At 37.4% G+C, this 17,394-nt stretch overlaps 2 protein-coding genes across 2 annotated transcripts; one reads left to right on the top strand and one right to left on the bottom strand.

Annotated features, from left to right (window-relative positions):
• Nucleotides 1-3,026: 3,026 nt before the first annotated feature.
• On the bottom strand, nt 3,027-6,181 carry LOC118897964 (mitotic-spindle organizing protein 1-like). The gene is made up of 2 exons (XM_036857656.1): nt 6,169-6,181; nt 3,027-3,763 (listed from the first exon to the last, which is right to left on the bottom strand). Exons 1-2 carry the CDS (start codon nt 6,179-6,181, stop codon nt 3,372-3,374), a joined length of 405 nt encoding a protein of 134 aa, XP_036713551.1. The 3' UTR covers nt 3,027-3,371.
• Nucleotides 6,182-6,440: 259 nt separating this feature from the next.
• Nucleotides 6,441-8,160, top strand: LOC118897963 (non-histone chromosomal protein HMG-14-like). Its single transcript, XM_036857655.1, has 2 exons — nt 6,441-6,468; nt 7,732-8,160. Exons 1-2 carry the CDS (start codon nt 6,441-6,443, stop codon nt 8,139-8,141), a joined length of 438 nt encoding a protein of 145 aa, XP_036713550.1. The 3' UTR covers nt 8,142-8,160.
• The last annotated feature ends 9,234 nt before the right edge of the window (nt 8,161-17,394 follow it).

Genomic DNA, 17,394 nt, shown 5'->3' with positions numbered 1-17,394 from the left:
TTATCTTTGAGGAACCTACCTTAGGCTGTCTTTATAACTGGTCTACCCTCGAGCAAATTAAGCATAAGCAAATTGAAGGTTAATTTCTTTAGGAGAGCATTTGTTTAATTCACATGGATACTAGGCAACCCATAAAAGCTAAAAAATGGGGCTTCCCTGGTGGTGCAGTGGTTAAGAATCTGCCTGCCAATGCAAGGGACACAGCTCCGAGCCCTGGCCCGGGAAGATCCCACATGCCGTGGAGCAACTAAGCGCATGTACCACAACTACTGAGCCTGAGCTCTAGAGCCCGCAAACCACAACTACTGAAACCAGTGCGCCTAGAGCCCATGCTCCGCAACAGAGTAGCCCCAGCTCACCGCAACTAGAGAAAGCCCGCGTGCAGCAGCAAAAACCCAACACAGCCAAAAAAAAAAAAAAAAAAAGATGAATTTCCTCTTAAGTAACTTTAACCTTTTACTATTGCTTTAATTAGAATATCATGCAATGTCTTAGTATGGACTACAAATGAGCTTAAATAGTACAATTTTATGAAAGGAAAGACAAAAATGACATGGCACGTGGAATCACTTTGAATTGTTATGTATATAGGCCACATATCATTACTAGAAAATTAAGATTCCCAAAGCTTTCTAGAAAGCCATGTCTACGTCATCCAACTAGTTTGTTGGCCCTCAAATTGGTAAATCTTTTTTCTGTCTTAATACATTATTTCTGTGGACTAGATAAAAGAAAGTTTTCCTCTGTGCTGCCAGAATTCCAAACTGGGTAGCTGGAGTATAAGGAGCTTTTAGAATATGATACGGATAACTGAAACAACTACTAGTCCTTTGGCTCAGGTGTTTATTGTTGAGATGGTACCATATGACTAGGCTGAAAGACAAGTGTCAGCAACTGTAATAGGACTGTTAATGGAAAGACAGTGTGACTAATTTCTGAGGAACAGAATGAACCATCTTTGCTGTTGCTGTTATTGTTAATGTTACTGTTGTCATTGTTGGTCATTTTTCTTCCTTTCTACAGGTGCTGTAATTAGTTGGTCAGACTTTTGCTCAATAACTCAACTCAGCAGCTACCCTTTTATAGAATCTTATACATTGGTGGAACTCATAGATTTCAAAAAAAGTTTTAATATTCAAGAGGATCTTGGAAGTCATCTAGCTGAACTCTGTCTTTTTATAGATGAGGAAAATGAGGCTCGGGGCAAATACATGACATTCTAAATTGCTTTTTGTTGCTACAGAATCAGGTCTAGAATTCAGGTCTCCTGGCTCCTGGACCAGTGTTCTTTTCACCATATCATCCTACCTCCTTTGTATATCAGTTTCTCACTAAAGATAGAAATGACTGCTTTTAGGAGTTTCTCCTAAATGAGGAAGAGGTGTCTCTTCCTAATGCCTGGGTCATTGCCTCCTGTACGTCTTTTTTTTTTTTTTTTTTTTTTAACCACCAAAATGGTTTTATTTTTGACACTGCCAACATGCACAAAAATGCATTACTTTGTTTTCCTTAAACATTACTTAAGTACGCATTAGAAATATATGTTTACATTTAAGAAATGTAACACATTAAAAAAGTCCTCTATAAACATAACTCCTTTTCAATATATTTTCCTGCTTTGTTTCACACATAAATAACATAATCCACAAAGTCATAAGTAAAACTATTAACTCTTATGACCTAAAAGTATATACAAATTTTGGAACTTGACAAGAATGTCCTTTTTCTGATTTTATATAAATAACAACATGCAGTATTTGCAATGTTTTTTAATTAAACGAATGACTTACAATCAAAACTTTTATTGTCTCCCAACCAGTTCTCCCTATAATAGACCTTCAGTGCATTTGGTAAAGATGTCATGTATTTAAAAAGTCAAAGTGGTCAAAAGACTAGATTTTTAAAATAGAACAGAAGGTTGCCATTAAATATTATTAAGCCTTATTAAAATCACTTCGGTTTGTCTGAAGAACAAAAAATGCTACCAAAGAGTGTATGCTTGTGCTCTCATTTTTTTTTTTTAATTTTTGGCTGCACCCCACGGCACATGGGATCTTAGTTCCCCGACCAGGGATCAAACCTGCACCCCCTATATTGGAAGGTGGAATCTTAACCATTGGACTGGATTTCCGGGGAAGTCCCTATACTATCATTTAAATGGAAGCTAACAAAGTCTTAAAAAACCAGATTAAATTTGTATTAGTCTTGGGAAAAATATTCCACTGAGATTCTGTTATAGGAACAGAATCCATGCTAAGTTTTCTAAAATTTATTTTGAACCATCACTTCGATTAGTTAAAACTTTCAGGGTAAAAATAATGACACATAAAAATGATCTTAGAAAGGCACATTTAGAATTCCTGATACAGAACACTTGATTATTTCGTTTTTGTTTAATGACTGGAAATCTTTATTCCTTCAGAAAATAATAACATTCTTTGTTGAGTGACACCATCTATTTAGTGATTTACTAGATAACCACTCAAGGTATATTAAGTTAGCACTCAAATTATTTTTATGTAACAAAAGTGAAAAAGACTTTTCATGTTGGAATTGTTTCATTATGCATTATTATTTTTAAGGCCGTGATTTACAGAGTATAAAAATTAGAAAGAAAAACATTCTCAATTAATATTCTCACTAAATTTAAATGATTCAAATGATAAATAATGGTAAGCTAAGCACTGTCATTACTTTTAAAATCTAAGTTTCTAAGTTTCATTCTTCAATCAATACAAATATGATCTGCTTCACACTATTAACTGCCAAACTTTATGTTTAAAAAAACTAAATATTCTTTGTTAAAGAGCAGTTTACAACAAATGTTTTTCCATGCTCTTATAAAAAACAAGATTCTGATATGCATACTGAATCTAAGTCAAAATCCACAACTGGTAGCCGAAATTGTCAACTTTCAGCCTAATACAACATAAATCCAGTTATTTTGCATAAACAATTCAAAGTTAAAGTTTATAATGGAAATGTCAACAAGTCATAACTACAACCTTACTACCGATGGGTTTCACTATACTTCAACCAGGCACAGCAGATGTGCACATCTGATAGACAGACTGCTTAGAAAATTAAAGCTATCAGAGCTATAAATAAGGAATACATAAATATGAACACAGCAGTGCCAAAGCATTAGAACTGTTAAAAAAAAAAAAAAGATGTGGTGTAAACACAACTGATAGTTTTCTCCGTAAGCCACTTTCCACTGATTTATAAAGCTATGGTTTTATCATCCTTTTAAAAAGGACAATGTTTCCACATTGCTACATGCAGTGATTTCATTGTACATTCTTAACTACAATGCAATCTTCAATCCTCCTGCAGAGCTTAACATATCTCATCAGGATTTCTTCAGAAAGTCAGCTCGTCATATTTTCAGCAGCCTTTAATGCTTCGGCGGCCTTGCGAAGTTCCTTAATAACTGGTGATAAAGCTTCTGGGTTAATTCCTTGTTCACAGAGCCGTACACATATAGACAGAGTTTCCATATCTAATCCAGTATTCAAAACTCTTGAAATCTCAAGCAGAGATTTCTCCATGGTCTCCCTCACCGCATTCAGATTCGCCGCCGCCGCCCCGGCGCCGTTGCTACTCGCCCTGCCGGAGGCTGGAGGCCGAGGGAGGAGGGCGAAGGGCCTGACCCGGAACTGGAGCGCCTTCCTTTCTCCTGGGCAGTCACGCCGCGCGTCCCCCGCTCTCGCCGGGCAGGCTCCGCCCCTCGCGCTCGCCTCCTGTACGTCTTGATCGAAAGCTTGTGAGTCCGTCACTCAAGATATCTATTTCCCAAGCACTCACCAGCTATTTAGACTCAGTACAGGGGCTCCCTCATGGAAACAATTGCTATGGAGTTGATAAAATGAGGTAATGGTCTTCAAAAAGCTGGGCAGGAATAGGTGGCAGTTACTGATAAACCTGTCATTGGTCCATGGCAAACTGAAAAAATTAAGGACAATATAGTAAATTTCCAGATAACCAATATTATTCAATTAATTTGAAAAATTTGAGTTTGGTTTTTCTATGTTTTCTTCATTGAATATTTGTGATACTGGGCACTGTTGGAGATACAGTGACTTGTCCTCATGGACATTACATTCTAAGTGGAGGACACAAATTTTGAACAATAAAACACATATTTCACATACCAGTAACTTCTATGCAGAAAATAAATCAGAGTATCAGGACAGAGAATGCCTGGAATAGGGCAAGGGTTGGTTAACTCACGTAGAGTGGTTAGGGAGGTCTGTGAGGAAGCGGCATTTGAGTGAGGAATGGATGAAGAGAAGGAACCACCAAGTAAAGATCTAAGGGAAGAACATTTCTGTCAGGAGAAAGCATGCGCAAAGGTCCTGAGGTGGGAATGGGCTTGGTGGTAGCAGACGTGGAGTGAGAAAAGGTGGAGAACAGAAGAGGTTGAGATCACAGAAGTGGTCAGGGGCCAGGTCATGCAAGTAAGGCATTTGGATTTTATTCCACATATAACAGGAAGTCCATTGGAAGGTTTTAAGCTAATAGGGCAAGAGAGAGGGAGACAATTTAAGAGATTTTAGCAGTAATTTTATTTATTTTTTGGTTGTATCAAGATAAGTGTGTGTGTGTGCACATGTCTCTGTGTGTGTGAGTGCACGTGCACACGAGCATGTAGCAGTAGTGTTAATGACAGAAAATGATGATGTAGACTAGGGAGGCTGGGTTGGAAATGGAGGCGATGAAAAGTGGCACATTTGGAGTATGTCTTGAATGTTGAACTGACAGGATCTGCTGAAGGACAGAGTGTGGGAAAAAATACAAAAGTGTGGCTGACAGACTTTAAGGTGGTCCCCCTGACCACTGCGTCCTGGTGTTCATGTGCTTGTTTAATCCCGTCCCTTTGAGTGTGGCTGGGACCTGTGACTAACTTTTAACCAATAGAATATGGCAAAGGTGATGGGATGTTACTTCTGTGATTACATCATATAAGACTCCATCCGGCTAGTAGGCTTTCTCTCTTTCTCCCTTGCTAGCTTTGAAAAAGCAAGCTGCCATGCTATCAGAGGGCCTCTGGAGAGAGTCCTTTGGCAAAGAGCTGTAGCTGGCTTCTAGATACTGACAGTGGCCTCCAGCTGACATCCAGCTAGAAGTCAGGACCCTCAGTCCTACCACCACAGGAACTGAATGTTGCCAACAACCTCATGAGCTTGGAAGCAGATCACCAGCTGAGCTTCCATATGAGAACTAAGCTTCTAGATGAGAACTGAGCCCCAGTCCATACCTAGACTGCAGCCCTGTAGAGCCTTGCTGAGCCCTGACTCCTGACCCGTGGAAACTATGAAATATTAAATGTGTGCTGTTTTAAGCTGCTAAATTTGTGGTAATTTGTTACGCAGCAATAGAAATGTAATACACATAGAATGTTTAAATCAACTTTTCTAGTCTTAGTATCATGAAGTGTTTAAACAATAAAAAAGCCATGATCCTCGAACACAGCTCACTTGATTTGCAGTTGGCGAAACAGGGCCACAGAGTAAGCAACACATCTGAGGCTATACAGCTCACTAGCAATTAGAATCCCACCTCCTGTTTCCGCAGCCACTGCTTTTCCTGCTGCACTATGCTGCTTTCTGTTAAACGTTGTTCTTGTTTGTTTCCGTTAGTCTGTGTGAAGCACATCCTGCAACTTTATTCTGGTTTATTGAGGCTTGTCAGAAAAAAAGATGTCTTTCTTTAGCTCATCCAGGAGGTCTGCCCATGTGTGGTTCATCTGAATTCTTAACCTGCAAACTGTGCTGGCCTCCATCATGGAAATGAAGTGGCATTGGGTTAGGGAGGACCCTTCAGACGCTCCCAGACACAGCTTAGTTTTAAACTTCCTACCCATTCAAGGCAATGCTCCTCTTTCCCCATAAATTCTTGGGAGCTCTTGCCCTGTTTATGTGGCCTCTCCTGGAAAACAGAACCACAGAAGGGCCACTGGGTTGAAGTGATAGGAAACAAGAAAATAGAAAATATTTTTAAAATAGAAGGAAAGAAGGAAGGAAGGGAAGGAAGGGAGGGAGGGAGGAAGGAAACTACATGGGAGGAATGCAGCCTAAACTGCCAGTGACCCTTGGTGCTCACAATTGAACATATATGATCAAACATAGCGAACATCTCTCATTAGCTGTACAGCTGCTGTCAAACCTGGTGGATGCATCTTACGCTGTTTTCTATGTCCATTGCCGGAGACAAGAGACAGGAACTGGAATTCTGGCTAATGCTGCTCTGGAAGTTGCTCTGTCTTTATATAGTTCATGAAGCACTGGAAGGGTTTAGCTAACAGCCTCATCATATCAGGAGACTTCAGTACTTTCTTGGCAATTCTCCTAATTCTCACATATTTTCGGCCCTTTGTCTCTCGACCTGTTCCTTGCTTAGCCTAGTAAAGTTACTGTTTTCGTTCTTTTAATGCTAGGATGAGAAAATGGAATTCTTCTCTTTCGTGTATGAGCCAAGGCATTGGGGTTGACAGGGTAAAATAGGCAACAGGGATAGAGTGAAAGATGACAGATCAACATCGACACGCAGTGGACAACCAAATATTTTTCTGTAGATTACAGTAATTTGCGGGGGGTGGGGGGTGACTCAGGATGAAATGAGGCTTGTAAATAATTGTGGTTTAAGTTATGAAGCTGTAGGTCAGACTCTTGTTCAGCTATTTGATATAAGCAAATACTAGCAGTCACATTTTATGGGGAAATGTTTCACCTGACCTAAGTACATAGGAATATTTACTGCAATTCTGAAAATAATTTGAGATTACTAAGCTTCCCCTATCCTTTTCGCTGAGAAGACACCCACCCCTCGCCCGCCCTGTTCCCACACCATCCTGCAAAAATACTTTTTTCACTTCCCAGGATCCTGAAATTTAAGAATTAAATATTTTATTCTTTGCATATTGTTTACCTAAAATTTATGTAACTCAGGAATGATAACAAGTGAAGCTTTGTCAGCTATTTACACATGAAAGTGAGTCTATCCCATCATTTCCTGGAGCAGGTTTAGGTGAGGGGTGGGAGGCTGGTTTGACAGTGAGGGAAGTTATATGGTGGGAGGCACTAGGGAGGCACATGGGGGGATACACCTAGGGAAGGTCAGGCAAAGGGAAGGGGGCTCTGAAAACCAACGCAAGCTACTTGACGATTTGCCCGGCCAAGCATCAGCCTAACGTGATCTTGGTCTGGCTTCTTTCCTGATCCTTGTAAGAAATGGTAGATGTCTGAACAAGCTAAAAACCTAAATAACAATTGATGTGGCACTCAAGAGCCACACATCGTTACACACTGTTTAGTAACATAAATATTATTCTGTATAGTTCCATTTATTCAAAGCTTTTAAAAGCGCACTGTATTGTCAGGTTACTTAAACGGCCCGCATGGTATTACCTTCTTGTCTGATGAGGGTATATTAATGATATGCAAATTTTGCTGTATACAGGCAATGCATATAGTTACATTTTCTGAATTTCCATATTTCGAGCAAGTTTAATTTTCAGTCAAGGCACTTTACACTGTATTTAATAACACTGTTATGATTAAAATTGGTCAATTAGTTCAACCAAACAAATGATTAATTTAGGAGAATATTATTTCAATTTGGCTATTTTATTCTGTTGCTTAAAAAAATGTAAACAAAATTAGCCAAAACAAAACCAAAATCCCAAACAAATACTAAGCCTTCCAGTTAACTCTGTCAAAAAAATTTGAGGCATTAGAAAACAGATTATTGGGGCGGCGGGAGGAGCGGCGGCGGCCAAGCCCCCCAGCTTCGCGAAGGCTCTCGGCGCGCCGCGGCCCCCGGGCACCCGGCACGCGCCCAAGAGGAAGGTCAGCTGCGCCGAGGGGGCGGCGAAGGAGGAGCCCGAGAGGAGGTCGGCGCGGTTGTCAGCTAAACCGGCTCCTGCAAAAGTGGAAACGAAGCCAAAAAAGGCGGCAGGAAAGGATAAATCTTCCGACAAACAAGTGCAAACAAAAGGGAAAAGGGGAGCAAAGGGAAAACAGGCTGAAGTGGCTAACCAAGAGACTAAAGAAGACTTACCTGCTGAAAATGGAGAAACTAAAAATGAGGAGAGCCCAGCTTCTGATGAAGCAGGAGAGAAAGAAGCCAAGTCTAATTAATATCACACACCTGGTCCTATCAGGGGTCCCTGTTTCCCTTCTTGTACAATCCAGAGGAATATTTTTATCAACTGTTTTGTAAATGCAGGTTTTTTAGTAGCTCTAGAAACATTTTTTAAAAGGAGGGAATCCCACCTCATTCCATTTTTTTAAGTGTAAATGCTTTTTTTTAAGAGATGAAATCATTTGCTGGTTGTTTATTTTTTGGTACAACCAGAAAATAGTGGGATATTGAACATGGGAGGCTTTGATTGCCTTGGGTGTCAGCTTAACATTCCACAAATGGAGAGTAGCTTTTATATCCTATAATACAAAGCATACTAAATGGCAGTTTGGAGTCAGTTGTGCATTTAATGTCTTAAACACTTTAAATTACTTCTCTTCCAATGTTGTTTTTGGTAGAATTGTTTCCTAAAGCAAACCACTCACCCCTTGATCTTGGCTCTCCTGGGCAGAATTTTGTGCACTCTGTAACATCTTTGGTCATGGTAGTCCAGTTCTTCTAGTAACTGTTAATGTGCTGTGCACGATTGACAATTTGAGTATGTAGTGTATATGACATTAAATTGTGAATTAGTGGGACTTATGATGTAACAGCATATCAATATTTGAAGATATTGGTACTTGATATCCTGTGAAGGAAAATTTGCCCCTAAATTTTAAGCTGGAAAGTCACTGGAATAACTTCAGAAAAGAATCACAACTACATGATTTTTTAGATCTTTGGTACGTATGTTGAGAATTGTGTACAAATTGAAATGTCTGTGTACTGATCCTCAAAACAACCAATAAAATCTCAATTATGAAAGAAAAAAAAAAGAAAACAGGTTATTGGCAACAGCAATGTGAATTTTTGTGAATCCACCAAGAGTTGAAGCAATTTGATTATGATAACTTGGCTTTAAGAATTAGTTCTTAAAATATATATATATTTATAAAAATTTCCCTCTGTAATGGAGAATAACTTGTACAGTTACTGAGGATTAAAACGTCATTATACATTTGTCCAAATCCATAGAATGTACAACACCGAGAGTGAACCCTAATATAAACTATGGACTTTAGGAGATAATGTATTAATGTAGGTTCATCAGTTATAACAAATGTACCACTGTGGTGGGGAATGTAGATAATGGGGACCACTATGCATGTGTGAGGGCAGGAGGTATATGGGAAATCTTAATACCTTCTGCTTAATTTTGCTGTGAACCTAAAACTGCTCTAAAAAATAAAGTCTACTGAAAAGAAAAGAAAGAGAAGAAGCCTGGACTTCAGAGTGTGGACTTTTCACCAGGGAGGCAGTGATAATGGAAATCTCCCCATCCCCGCCAAAAGTGATGGTATGTGAAAGATTAGCATCCTTAGTTTGAGAGAAATAAAACAGAAAAGTAATGTTTGCAGTTGATGAGGAAAGCTTAGAAATGTCTGGCTAAACTCTTTAGGTATCAAAATAGAATTCATTGATTTACTAGGTTGTCCCTCATTTATCAGTTTTACCTCATGGTCCAGATTGCTAAAGATAGATGGCCACCTAGAAAAGAAAGAGAGAGTGGGAGAGAGGGAGAGAGAGAGAGAGAGAGAGAGAGAGAGAGAGATGGGCATGCATAGATTTTGGATCTGCTCTGTCTGGCTCTGCCTGGCCTCCCCCATACCTGTCAGCCTGGGGTGGACAGAAAAACCACTCCTTCTTTCATAGGGACAGGATACTCTCTTGCTGCTGGCTGCCTTGTTGGGAGGTTTGCCAGTTTCACTCCAGAACATGGACGATTTGTTTTTGTTAGTAAAGAAATTTTGAAAGAAACAAACTATGATTCCTTGATTTTGTTAAAAATAGGGTGCTTGTGGTGGTAGTTAAGTTTGGCAGTCAGGGAGGTTTGAGAACGATATGTATGTCCTGTATGTCTGGGCTAGAACCTTGCTCTCAGCTGTGCAGTGTTTGCTGAATAGGATTCAATATGTAACTGATACAAGCAAATACAGATAATCTTCAGAAACTTAAACATGTTTTTAAAGTAAAATAAGTTAGTCTTTGACCCTAGGATACTATTGAGAGTCAGATCCCAAGACCAATGTGTTTTAGCTGCAAATAGATCAGGTCTCTGAAGCTATGAATGGACAATAAAACCAATACATGCATACACACATACATATGTGCATACACGCATATATACACATCTGTATATGTTCCAGGATTAAGGATTTTAAAATAAATATGAATTAAAGTGATAAATACATAGCTATTTCCTTGTTTAAATTCTTTTATATTCCCATTAGTTAACATAGTAAAATTGAGCATCTTTCCAGCAGGTACCCTTTTAGTACTTTAAAATAAAAATAGTTTGATTTATTAAAAATAATTTCACGTAACATTTTCAGCTTTACTCTGCACAGGGAGTTTACGTTAGCATGTTTAATGTCATCCCTGTTTTGAACTCTTCAGAATTTAAAAAATACATATCTGTCTTAGAGGCCATTATGCATCAGTTTATTTGTCTTATATAACTCATCTTAATATTTAACTTGTACTAAAATAACTTATTAAGATTATTTAATTTGCTTGGGAAGACTGATACACAACAGACTTTTTGGTCTTGATGTCTTGGCACAAAGCATCCATAGTTATTACTATTGCATAATTAAGCATACTTCCAGAAATATGACAATGTACAAATTGGAGTAACGCCAAAATTATGTATTTAGAGATTGTCTCAGAGAATAAAAACCAATCTTTCCCTCTAACACCAATTATCCAGTGTTCTTACACACTGAATAAATAACCAAATTGATCATCCTCAACCTTGAATTAAATTTGGAGAACTCTCATTTTTACAGGCTCATCGGGCTTTCATTTTTGTCTTTCAATGAATTTGCCTATGCTGAGCAGAGACATTTGAATCTAATAAACAATCTGTCAAGTGCATTCCCTTGCACTGGGATAGGATTTTTGTTGTTATTTAATTTTTTCTTTTAATCAGCAGCTTTGTCCTGCGTTGGTTAGGATCAGAGCTTTGACCTACTGGTTTGACCTGAAGCCTGCACAGTTTTATAATTATGATGCACGTATCTATGCAGAGGCAAGGAGCTCATTATTGTATTTATTTTTAGAATGTATATGTAATAATCAGGTTTATGAAGAATGCAATGATTCATTGGCTACTGATAGTTTCTTTTTGTAATAAATAATAATTTATCATGATTAAATGGGATTAGGATGTTGTTGTTTCCCTAGTTTATAAAAACACAGTAAAGAAAGAAAAACAAAATAAATGTAAAATAAACTTTAATAAGTATAAGTTACTCAAAAAGCATTTTAAATAGTTCATGTGGAGTTTAAAATTGCAAAATGCTTCATTATTTATACTTTTGGGGACATTTTTTCACCAAATTGCCAAAATAAATCAGTTATTTTTGTGATATTGCAAGTATTATTGAGAATGTGTTAATATTTGGCAGCATTAAATATATAAATCAATCTTTAGCCTTAAATAAAACTAAGCAAAATGACCTGTGAACAGATGGCTTAATAAAAGAAGAATAATTTTTACATTTTCCTCAAATCTTTTGCCCATAGCATAATTTTTACCTGAAATTCACCCTACTTTCATATCCCAGCCTCTTATGCTTTTAACAAGTGCCAAGTCTTTTTCAAGGCCTTTCCTATATCTTTCTACTTTATGTAATTTCCTTCTTTGAACCTCTAGTCGTTATTTGTGTACTTAAAAAATACTTTCATTAACTCTTTATCAGTTATAAAGGCTTTCAATTTTAAGCAACAGAGACTCTGATAGTGGCTTAAAAAGATAGGGTTTTATTTCTCTCACATGACACAAAATCTGGGAGGAGGTTGCTGAGGGCAATATGTCAGCATCTCAGTGATGTCAGCACCAGCATCACTGTGATTCTCTTATTCTTTCCCATTTGATTCCAAGATGGCTGCCACAGCTCCGGGCATCACTTCAGCTTTCAGTGCAGGAAGGAGGGGAAGGGCAGCTGCTAGTCATATCTGGCTTTCCTTATATTAGAAAAGGAAAAATTTCCTACACACACCCTACAGACTCCTTACATTTCATTGGCCAGAACCGGGTCACATGGCTACATCTCCTTGTAAGGGACTTTGGGAAAGTGAGTCTTTAGCTCTTTTTGTCTTTGTTGTAAAGGATAAGAGGGTTGGGAACCAAGAATAACTGTCATGGATGGTAATCTGTGTTTAGTCACTCTTGTTACCTCTGTATTGCTGATATATCTCCTACCTATAGACGTCACTCCACTATTATTTATTGAGATAAATTATTTTTGTATAAGAACCATGTACTTTTCAAAAACACTTTAAAGTTTATTAATTTATTTGGGATAAGTTAATCGAAGTTTAGGAAAAATTCATAGTATGTTGATTGAAGGTATTTAATCCATATTAATTGAATATCTATAAAACAAAAAATAGTTCTGGCAGTGTTCTAAGGAATCACAAGGAAGACATAGCTTCCTATGAACATTCACATAAATATTCATAAATGTGGTATTCATAAGCGATGTTGATGAAGTACAGGCTATTTTTGCATTTGATCTTGTTAAGTTTCATCCTCTATGTTTCCCTCCTTTGGAAGGCCAAGAAAGAAGAAGCAATAATTAGCGGGGGTAAAGCATTCATCTCTTTTTTTCCTAAATTAATGTATGTGTAACAAAATAAAATTTTAATCCAGCAAAGTGCGTTTTAATCAATAAACAATGAACAACATAACAAAACATGTATTCAGTATTTTATTTGTAAATACAAATTTACAAATAGTCTGTATTTTGAAATAATTTATACTTTTGGGGGAATTTATTAATTTTGATGTATGAGACAGAGAGAAGGAAAAGAGAGGTTGATTTTTGTTTTTGTCAATCATGCAATTAAAAATTTTTTTACAACAGTTATGAAGATCTATATTTAGTCCTTTTCAAATTTCCAACAAAAGTTCCTTTCAACCTTTTTCTTTTCCAACTAATGTCCTCATGTTATATGCTTTAAATATAGGTGTTTCATTTTCAAAATGATCATTGTTTTATGTTAAATACAGAGCTGGGAAAACAATACTAATATATTTACATGTAAAGGGCCTGTTAGACATAACCGTTTTTTGAATCTGTTATTGGTTCCTGCTTTCTGCTTTTTTTGGTTTTCACTTAACATTTTTCCTCTTTTCAGCACTGAAGACAGGTAGATTCGCACCAGTTGTGAAACTGGACCTCAGTGTGCTATCGTAACAAATGACCCTCAGTGGGATGCCTGGAAATGGCTGAAGTACCGGTAGCCAAGACTGGCCTGTATTTGAGCAGCAGAAGTACAAGGGGTCCTTGAGTGTGTCCTGTTGATGGACCCCCCTAACTTCTCAGGTGCTAGAAGAACTGAATGAGTTCAGTGATTCCCGAGGACTTGGGTTTCTTTCATTGAGTGTGGATGTCCCCTGGTGATTCTGAGCCACCTAAGTACTAGAATTGACCTATGTCCCCAGGGCTAGTAATGGTCCAGAGATTGAGAATCTCTGGATAATGGCAAAAGGTTTCTTCGGATTTATCTGAATCTGGATACAATGAACAGAGTTAAAGTCTTATTGACCTTGAACTTAATAGTGAGTGTAAGGCCCTCTACATTATTCCTTTTTATCTAGAACCCCTTTTGATGAAAATATTTTATTAATTCTGAAAAAGGTAAGAGACCAGAGAAAGGCTTTAAAAATTATTACAGTGAAGCCATCTGGAACTGGGTAAAGTAATAATTCCAAATGAGAGCTATAGATATATTTTTAGTCCTTAAAATGTGTCAAGGTTTTAGAAAAATATTAGGAGTAATTTGCCATTATTGGAAGTGCTTTCAAGATTAAAAGCACTTTGGTAAGTACAAAGAATGAGTTCTTTAGTTAATAAAGAGTAATTTGGTACTTTTATATGAAGACGTCAATACACATTGGATACATTAAACATTCCAACAGGCAGCCTCTTTCCTAGATGACTGAATGGACAGAAGTTGACTCATGAAAGTTCACAGAACAAGTTGCCAACATAATTTGAATTTCAGTCTGTGACTTATTCCCAATCCAGGTAGCTACCTATGATTGTTCACCTATAAGGTACACATTTATTAATTAATCAGCCAACACTGATCCAGTAGTGACTGTGTATCAAGCACTGTAGTAGGTGCTGAGTTTCTAAAGATGAGTAATATCTAGTTCTGCCTACAAGAAATTCATAGACGTTCTGTGTTCACCTGATCATCTTGCAGCCACCCACATGGTTATCATGGAAGGGGCAGTGGCCTCCTTGGTTTTACCCTGGCCTTCAGCCTGGGAATTTGTCATGAAATATACCTGAGAAATATGTTTTAGAGCTAGACTTGCTTAGACTATTTGTGTATTGTACATAAAAATACAATTGTGCATGGATATTTGGGTGAGACCATGACTTTTTTTGATGTGAATATGTAGAAATGCCCTTTTGGAAGTTTTCAAATATTAAATTATTGGCAGATCAAATATACTATCACCTTTCTTTTAAACTTTCTTTTCTTCTTTTCATTGAAATACAAACGTTCCTCTGCTCTTGAGCCAGTTAATTCTAAGCCAGTTGGTTCTTGCCACTGGTATGCTCCCCAGGTTGGCTTCCTCTCATAAATTTATTTTATGTTTGCTTCTGACTTTGAAGATCAAACGTTCTTAGAAAACTTCTTTTTGCTGTTCTGTGTAATAGGTAATCCAGTGATCACCTGTTAACTTCTTTGTCTTCAAGACACAGATTCCTAAATGTTAGAGTGAAAGAGACCCTAGAAATGGAAACTTCTCAACTTTCATATTCCCTCAGACCCAAATTTATTCCTAAGGATGCATTATGTCTCTTTAGTTTCCATTAAAACTGGGCATAAACTTCTCAAAAGAATGAGGGAAACAGCAACAAGCAACAATCCCAAGGTAGTAATTCTTATTGCTCATCAACTTTTCATATTATATGTTGATACTATACTATATTCATAGCCCAATTAATATGGTTTTTAAAGAGATATTTGGAATAGATTGGTAGTTGCTAGAGGCAGGGGTGAAGGGAATCAAAATATACAAACTTCCAGTTATAAAATAAGTAAGTCATAATATACAGCATGGTGGCTGTAGTTAATAATACTCTATTGCATATTTAAAAGTTCTGAAGAGAGTAGATCTTAAAAGTTATCACCTCAAGAAAAAAATTCTGTAAGTATATATGGTGATGGATGTTAAATAGATTTATTGTGGTGATCATTTCACAATATATACAGATATCGAATCATTATGTTGTACACCTGGAACTAGTATAATGTATGTCAATTATACCTCAAACCCCATTAAATCCACAGAAAAGTAGTGTTCAAACAAAGATATTTGGGGTGATCTTTACCACTATGTTTCCTGTTAGCAGGGATAATTAAGAGAGATGATTATATAGTTACACATGTCTCTGGAATGTGTTTTGAACTTATATTTTATTGTGAGTATTTCTTGCTGAAAATCTACAACAATTCAGATAAAATAATAAAGCTTTACCATGAAGCTATGACTCCTAAAATACAGAAATCGCCCACTTTTCATGACATGGGCTTTTGTTTATTTCCTTGCTTTCTACCTCATGTTCAGGATGACCAGCATCTTCACTTGTTCTAAAGAAACATCAGCCTAAGCAGAGATGATTTCCTCCACTCCCATCCAGATGACTTGCTGTTGGTTCCCCCTTCCATGTTTGTTAGGAAGGTTAATTAAAATTTTTACTCTAAATAGTGGTAATTAAAATTTTTTCCCTTAGTTTTTGGTAGTCTGTAAAGAAGACTACTGAGGAAGCAATTAAGCAGGAATATAGTATCATGAAGCTGTGGAAAGAAAAAATGTGTGCTGCTATCAAAAATAGGAACAGTTAACATTTATTCATATTCTTTAATCACAGATTTATGCTATATTTGAGTATTCTTCATGTTTGAACAGAGGATTTTGCAACTATATTTCTTTTCCTCAGTATTGAATTTCTTCCATTGAAATGATCTAACCAGTCAACAAACTTTTCTCTATAGCGTGCCTGTCTAGACATGGCTCACTTATTCCAGTGAGAAGGCAAATACGCTGGACAATTTCATTTGTTTTCACTAAGCAAATGAAATTCTTCCCCTTTACGTCTCTTCAAAGTGTATATCCTTTGAGTTCAGAAAGGAGAACAATCCGCATTGTTTATTTCTTAGATTCTCAACATCATTCATTTTGAAGATAAGGGTCAGCTAGCCGCCCCTGGAATCTACGCTGTGATAACTGATGCTGCTCAGGTGAAGGACCTCTTGTGACTTCATGTTGTTCGTTTATAAGGAATTCTCACGGATGTAAGAAACTGAAGTGTTTGCTTAAAATAGCCCCTTGGACTACTTTAAGTTCTCCAAGTGTTTTCTTTATTTAGGCAATATCTAGGTATTGTTCCCTTTAAGAGGGAAAGACAAACAGTGTCTTTTATACAGTTTCAGATTACTTCATGTCATACAATAAATATCAATAGTAAATAACGAAGCTATTTGACAGTTTTAAAAATTATGATTAATAATGCACTCATTCTAAAAGTATTTATTGAATGTCTTCCATGTGCCCAGACTGCCTCAGTTTGAAGATTCTAAGTATTTCTATGATCGTTAATTTCATAGACTACCGATTATAGGCCATAGTGTAGTCTTTTCTATTTAGGATCCAAAGTAGGCAGGAGATCAGGATTTTTCTGGACTGAGGGTACAGTCCAGAGCCTCATACGTAGTGTGTGCTCAGTAGATGTTAGTTCTCTATCTCTATCCACCCCTCCACACTTTTCTTCTCCGGAAGTATAAGGGATCAACATCCCAAACCCTGAGTTTGTCATAGTGGATGTAAGCTTCATAGGGGTATAGAGCTTGTCTATTCTATTCACTTCTGTATTTCAGAACCTGGAGAATGCCTGCCACCAAGTAGGAGCTGCCTAAGTGAGTGTCCACAGGCAGCAAGGATGGCCCTCTGCAGCGCTGCTCAGGACCTGTGGAAGCAGCTCTCCACTCCCCTCCGCCCCACCTCAGTGTAAGCACCAGGTCCTCTTCTTTCTTCTCCCAGGTTCTTTGGTTGCCTCAAGGTTTACGAGGTAAAAACTACTCTTTATAGTGAGATTGGCAAGCCATGCCTCACGTTTTTCCTCAGTTTACCTCTTGTTTCATTGCTCTCTGTTTTTTTTTTTTTTAATTTTTATTTATTTA

The sequence above is a fragment of the Balaenoptera musculus genome, chromosome 7 (genome assembly GCF_009873245.2).
Source record: "Balaenoptera musculus isolate JJ_BM4_2016_0621 chromosome 7, mBalMus1.pri.v3, whole genome shotgun sequence".
Taxonomy (NCBI): Eukaryota; Metazoa; Chordata; class Mammalia; order Artiodactyla; family Balaenopteridae; genus Balaenoptera; species Balaenoptera musculus.
Note: the sequence above shows the minus strand (reverse complement) of the source record. Positions and strands in the feature narration are given on the sequence as shown.

Bases quoted from the DNA above. Each gene is read 5' to 3' on its own strand.
- LOC118897963 (XM_036857655.1), top strand. From the start codon at position 6,441: ATGAGAAAATGGAATTCTTCTCTTTCGT. The intron at 6,469-7,731 runs GTATGAGCCAAG...AAAAAATTTGAG, and splicing joins ATGGAATTCTTCTCTTTCGT to GCATTAGAAAACAGATTATT.